The following is a 7,022-nucleotide window of genomic DNA, read 5'->3' as shown; positions in this document are numbered from 1 at the left end:
CACGGTCAACTATAGAGATAACTTCCCTTGTAATTTTCTTAGTGACTTTCTTAAGCTTCTTGGAAGCCTTAGTCACATTGATCTTGTCAAAGATCCTTCTAGGGATGGCCTCCCTTGCAGCCTTGACTTGACCCTTAAACCTAGAGTTAGTTCCATAGCTATAAGGAATTCTATGATACGAAACCACATCCTTCTTGGTTTTGGATTTGTATCCCAAACCTCTATGGGCATTGAATGACTCTTGTCTATCTATTCCTAGGTTATACTGATTTGACCCCTTAAGAATATTTTTCATTCTTTTTAGAGTATTCTCTAATCTATCAAGCCTTGACCTCAAAACTTGGGTTTCACTTCTTAAATCCTCAAAATTTGATTTTTCTTTAAAACCTTAATTTTTCTTTTTCTTAGGCATGTATCTAAAATTCTTAGAATTATTGTCTAATTTATTATCTACCTTCCTAATCTTATGTGAGGTAGTCTTAGCATGATATACTACATATTTTTCCTTAATTTTATCATGCTTTCTATTTTCATGATAAATTACATTGGAATGATATAAATTATTTCTAGCAAGTTTTTTATCATTACTTAAAGAAATTACATTAATAAAAGATACCTTGGGTTTGCTCTTAAGAACTTCCCCTTGACTTGTGCATCCTCCTTTAATCTTGGTCGGTTTCTTCCATTTTGGGCATTAGCTCCGATAATGCCCATTTTGATTGTAAGAGAAGCACACAATGTGCTCCTTACCCTTGCGTATCATGGGGCCAACCTCCTTGGCCTTCTCCTTGCCCTTTGGTACTACTTAGCCCTTCTTCTTGGTCAATTTGGGATACTTACTCTTATAGTGCTCTTTTTCCCTATACTCAAAATAAGTGATATGATCTTTATTATTTACAATTGAAATTTCTATACCTTTACTTGTAGGGGTGACACTTTCTCCATTTGATCCAGATGAAGAGGCTTTTTCTTAATCAGGCATTGATGATCCACGCTCCCCCTCAATCTTAGAGGTGAAGGTCTCTTCATCTTCATCCTCTTGCATATGAAACAAGGAGTACACTCCTTTGCCTTTGTGTTCATGCTCTCTTGAGGAGGACTCTTCTTCACTTTCTTCCGATGTTGAGCACCTCTCAACTTCAGATTCCTCTTCTTCTTGATCTAATGAGTTGTCCTATTTGGATTCTTCTTGATTTTGTATAGTGGAGGGATCTTTATGGATTCTTGCCAATTTGCTCCAAAGCTCCTTGCCATCCTCAAATTCTCCTATCTTGCTCAAGATGTTGCTAGGCAATAAATTGACCAATAGTTTGGTCACTTTATCATTAGCCTCACATCTTTAGATTTACTCTTGACTCCACTTGCTCCTTTTGATGATCTTGCCCTTGTCATTTGTTGGAGCTTGAAAACCTTCCATTAGAGCAAACCATTGTTCTATTTCCATCATAAATAAGTTTTTGATTCTTGATTTCCAAGAATTGAAGCTTGTCATTGTGAATGGTAGAGGAACCCTCGTGTTGAATCCGAGTGCATCTCGGAAATCCATCTTGAAGTTGAGCTTTTGAAATCTTTGACTCGTTGACTTTAGTGCTTCAACCTCTAGCTCGTTGCCCTTTCGGCGATGAGTCTGGTGAAGAGCAGCCTCGCTCTGATCCACTTGTCGGGTCACTTCGGAGCTAGAGGGGGAGTGAATAGCTTCTCGTGCTTTGTCGATGATGATGTGCAGTGGATAAAACTCGACGTAAAGCTCCCCAATGCTAACAAGATGAATTTACTCGGTATCCACCTCAAGAAGAGGTGACTAATCCAAGGATTCGACCCTCATGCATACTCTCCACTATGAAACACTCCTTCTCAGAAACAATCCAAAGGCGGAGAAGTCTCTTACAAGCTCTCAATACATAAATACAAGAAGAAGAGCAAAAAAAGTTAATACAATAATAAATCTTACAAGATTTACAACATGAAACTCTAGCTTGCTTCTTCTTCTTGTTTGGGAATGCCTCTTAACCTTGGAAGTGCAGCAACACTTGTCTCCAAGAAGCCTCAAGAACCGGCGGTGATGTTTGTGTGAGCTTGGTGAAGAAGATCATAGAGCAGTACTAAGAATAGTGCACGCGAACGCCTTTTCTACCTGCACAATGGCTATTTTTTTCAAGCGTAATCGGTTGCACTAATCGATTACCCATGCCTAATCGACTAGCTTAATCAATTATACATGCTTTTATTTGCACGAGAAGGGCTTGTAAGAGATTAAGCCTCTCTACTTAATCACTTATCAACCCTTATGTGTCTTCGTGAAAACCAGCTTAATCAATCACTCTAATCGCTTAAGAAAGTCGTAATCGATTGCCATAATCGATTAAGAATGTCGTAATCGATTACCCTAATTGGTTACGACTCTTTTTGTTTCAAACAGAAAGTTCCTTAAGCGATTAAGCAAAATGCTTAATCATTTAACACACGGTGTAATCAATTACCCTAATCGATTACTAAACCCTAACTTCCAAAACTAAGTCTCGGGTTCCTCGCCCAACATCCAATCAACTGTGACCTATTGGGACTTCAGAATGCCTAGCATCTGGTCAACCTTGACTTGCTGAGACTTCTTCACCAAGTGTCCGGTCAATCCTTTGACCTCCTTGGACTTTTCTCCTTGTGTTAAGTATCCAGTCAATCCTTTGACCTACTTGGACTTTCAAGCACTAAGTGTCTGGTCAACCTTGACCCACTTGGACTTTTCTCCTCATGTCAAGTATCCAGTCAATCCTTTGACCTACTTGGACTTCCAATCACTAAGTGTCCGGTCAACCTTGACCCATCTGGATTTCCACATGTATGCTTAGCTTCACTCACCAGGACTTTCTCACTACCTGGCTTCACTCACTAGGACTTTCACCTAACTTCACACACCAAGATTTTTCTTCTTCCTAGCTTCACTCACTAGGGTTTTTCACCTGGGTCTACTCACCAGGATTTTTCTTCTGCCCGGCTTCACTCACCAGGACTTCTCATCTGTCTAGCTTCACTCACAAGGACTTTCTACCAAGTGTCCGATCAACATTGACTCACTTAGATTTTCTTCTTCTGCCAACCTCCCCGTTAGATTACCCTTGCCTAACTTCCAGTTAGGACTTTCCAGTCAAGTATCTAGTCAATCTTGACCTACTTGATTCTTCTTCATATCAGACTGGTCAACCCTTGACCAGAGGAAAATTGCACCAACAATCTCCCCAAACGGGCAATTGCAACTACAATCTTTATACATTATCAAACATAAAAATTTAAACATCAAGACTCAAGCTTGAGCCAACTCAAGCTTAGTTAAACTGGTCAACCTTAACCTAGGAAAATTGCACCAACAAGAACAACAGAAGAACTTGTTCTCAGTCAGTCTCATTATGTAGAGAAAATTCTTGAGAAATATTGTATTGGCATTGACGATAGATATGAGTAAACATTTATTAAAAAATCAAGATGAGAGTATCTCTCAGCTAGAGTACTCCAGGGTGATTGGAAGTCTAATGTATTTAATGAGTTGTACATGACCAGACTTAGTCTACGCAATAAGCAAGTTGAGTAGATGCACGACTAATCCTGGTGTTGAGCACTAGAAAGGGATAACAAGAGTACTGAGGTATTTACGGTGTACTTGTGATTATGGACTACACTGCACGAGATATCCTATTGTGATCGAAGGATATAACAACGCAAATTGGATATCGGATATGAAAGACTCTAAATCCACAAGCGGATATGTCTTTACTTTGGGAAGTGTAGTCATTTCTTGAAAATCTTATAACAAACCATAATAATTAGATCTACTATAGAATCTGAGTTTGTAGCTCTTGACAAATGTGGTGAAGAGACTGAATGATTATGACAATTCTTAGAAGATGTTCCTGGATGGCCGAAACCTGTGTTGGCAATTTGCATACATTGCGATAGTCAATCGACAATTGGCTGAGCTCAGAGTCATCTGTATAATGGTAAATCTCGACATATACGTCGTAGACACAATACCGTTAGACAACTACTCTCAACAGGAGTTATCACTATTGACTATGTACAGTCAAAAGATAACCTAGCGGATCCGCTAACCAAAGGGTTAAACAAGGAGTTCGTTGCTAGCTCATCACGAGGAATGAACTTGATGTAAGTGTTGATGCTGACTGGAGGGGCAAAGGAAACTCAATCTATGTTAACTGGATATCCCAAGAATTAGATTCAAAGGCGCAACCTACTTGCACTGAAAGACAATCACTATTGGGGAATGACCCGATGATTCAGTGATCAGATGAAGAGTAAGCATTATTATTTTTAATGAATGCAGTGGAGTAATGAAAAATACTCTCGAGAGATCACCTATGTGAAAAAAGAAGTGAGACAACTTCGAAGATAATTGGAGGCACAATTCTTAGCGTTTCTCATAGAAACAAACGTGTTCATGACCAAGAATAAATACACTCATGAGACCTGAGCTATATTAGGGAGAGTTCTGGGTGAGATCTGTCATGCTTACACAAATGATAAAACAGTTCAAAGACATCGCATCTACTAATAAGCCAATGAGCAAACAGATTTTTACAAGGGAAGGTTTAAAGGGTAACACCTATTTATCCTATACACGACTCAACTGTCAAAGGCTATCACGTGTCTTGCATGCAAAAGCATGTGTGGTACCATGCATTTCAGTGACACTTGGACTCGAGAAAGCAAAGTGAATTGGGACAATCATTGACTGATAGATATGTTTATCCTGACCGTGGTTCGCTACGTGCAATAAGATTCATACAAAATCCTTTGGGGTAGTGCAATCTGAGCCCCTGGATTCACACTCCCTTTTGCACTATCAATCAGTCGTATTGTCACTCGTATGATGTGGGACTACAATAATCCATAAATTGTGTTTCCATTCATATTTTTTCCCAACATTTTCTACTAGCTAACCACTTCGTTTTATCTTCTTCTTCGTTGTGCCTAACTTGAGCTAGCGTCGGAGAGATGTTTTCAAAGTCCATTTTGACCTCCCTTCTAACTGTACTCAGTGTTTGTAGTATCCTAGTTTGTTAGTTGGTGTACATGGATAAAGTTTTGGAGTCAGGACCGGCAATGACAGAGCCACATTTAAGCTTACTTGGGTTATAGCCCCGGTCCCGAGGGAATTTAGAAAAGGATAAGCTCAAATTTGTCATGCAAAAAGAAAAAAAAACGGAGTGCAGCCGGGGGCGACGATGTCGATGTTGATAGCCCACTGCGAGGGATCAGCCGGGTAAATCATCCGGGTTGACTCTGCCATTGACTGGATGATCGTCATTTCCCTTGATCATATGTGCGGGAAGTAGGCTGACCTGTGGTGGCTATTCTTCGCCCTAAGTCGACAACGGACAACCCTTGTTTCTCATTGCTCTATTTAAAGGCTCCCCAACTACTCACCGATCCGATAAAGAGGCGGCACTCAGTCGGCAACAACCGGACCCCACATCCAATCTATTTGTGGTGCTTTGCTCCGATCTATCAAGTTGTCAACCCATCCCCTGATCTCCACCGGCTCACTGTTCGAATATTTCATGGCTCCTTCCATAACTCTATGTTTCATCTAATTTTTGTCGAAGATGTAAACCACATGTGGAAATTCAGCGACTATCCACCGAATAAACCACATGGCGCAAATGTATCATAAAATGACGGCGATCGATCAACAGTTCAGGCAAAGCACAGGAAGAGCAACATAAGAGTACATTAATAAATTCAGTTCAACATAAAAGTTACAAGCAAGAGTACGTACTTGATGATCGAATGTCGTAGCATATTAACTAATTACACACTAGCTGGTGGAGGAGGAGGAGGAGGAGGAGATGGTGGTGGTGGAGGAAATGAATATTTAAAGGTCATAGACTTGCTTGCCGGTGAACTTGACCTCGATGGGGTTGATGTTCTTGCCGATGGATCTATAGTTCACGCCGACTCCCTGCCGTCCAGGGTTGACCTTCTCCGGGTAGACGCCGTCCTTGGGGTGCAGGTACTGCACTTCGCCGTTGGGGAACACCCGGTAGAACTGGTAGTTGATCTTGTACTTGGACCGCAGCCTGGTACCCATCGCCAGGCACTGCTCCTTCCTTGCCAGCTTCAGTAGGTTCGGGCCCTCCCGCATGATCGCCGCGCCGCCCGTCACCATCTCGAACACCTGCTCCTTGGGCGAGTCCCAGGTGATGACGTAGAACTCCTCCACCTGCGCCTTGCGGAGCAGCCCACCGGTGCTGCCGCTGAAGATGGGGGACGGCGTGTTGGGGTCCAGCTGCGGCGGGGTGAACCCCACCGGGGCCTCCGCTTTCTCCTCGACGGCCGACGCCCTCTGCAGGCCCCGCCTCGCCCCGGGGGCCGGCAGCGACGGAATCGGCTTCCACGCGAGGAGGCCGCGAGGGACGACGGCGGGCTTCGAGCATGGGAGAGCGGCGAAGAGGGAAGCTTGGGCGGACATGGCCATGGCGCGAGATGGAGATGGAGATTGGATTGGATTGGATTGGCCATGGCGAAGAGGAGAAGTATTTGTGGAAGAGAGAAGGAAGAGGATCGCCTAGGATAGGGTGGTGCTGACGTGAACCAATGGTAAATCGCCATCTGCCTTCTGATAGGGCTCCTCATCCACATCTGCACCACCATATCATTTGTTATATATATAATCTAATATTGTGCGAACCTTATTATTCTGAAGGGTTGTTGTTTTTACATATTTTAAATTTAATGAAAAGGGTTTTATAATTTCCAGTTTAAAACTCTTTTTATATGTACAATTTTATGAATTATTTTTAAGAATATTTTGGAAATGATCTTTGGGTGTGAATTAATCTTAGATATTTATATTGTATAATTATATTTTAAGTATTTTTTAAAAGAATTAATAGTGCTAATAAAAAAATAAATTTTTTGTTTAATATATCATAATGACTTTTAAAAATATCTTGGCAAATCCTTATGATAACTTAGGACATGTTCAACGGTGGAAGCTCTCCGCCAGCTTC

At 41.6% G+C, this 7,022-nt stretch overlaps 1 protein-coding gene across 1 annotated transcript; it reads right to left on the bottom strand.

Moving 5' to 3' along the window:
• Positions 1-5,720: 5,720 nt before the first annotated feature.
• Positions 5,721-6,529, bottom strand: LOC122046439 (photosystem I reaction center subunit II, chloroplastic-like). Its single transcript, XM_042607142.1, has one exon. The coding sequence runs from the start codon at positions 6,485-6,487 to the stop codon at positions 5,885-5,887; it is 603 nt and encodes a 200-aa protein (XP_042463076.1). The 5' UTR covers positions 6,488-6,529; the 3' UTR covers positions 5,721-5,884.
• Between the last annotated feature and the right edge of the window lie 493 nt (positions 6,530-7,022).

This window comes from Zingiber officinale, chromosome 2B, assembly GCF_018446385.1.
Source record: "Zingiber officinale cultivar Zhangliang chromosome 2B, Zo_v1.1, whole genome shotgun sequence".
Lineage (NCBI taxonomy): Eukaryota > Viridiplantae > Streptophyta > Magnoliopsida > Zingiberales > Zingiberaceae > Zingiber > Zingiber officinale.
This window is presented reverse-complemented; position numbering and strand designations above follow the sequence as displayed.

Excerpts from the sequence above, each read along its gene's own strand:
- LOC122046439 (XM_042607142.1), bottom strand. The coding sequence starts at position 6,487 with ATGGCCATGTCCGCCCAAGCTTCCCTCTTCGCCGCTCTCCCATGCTCG.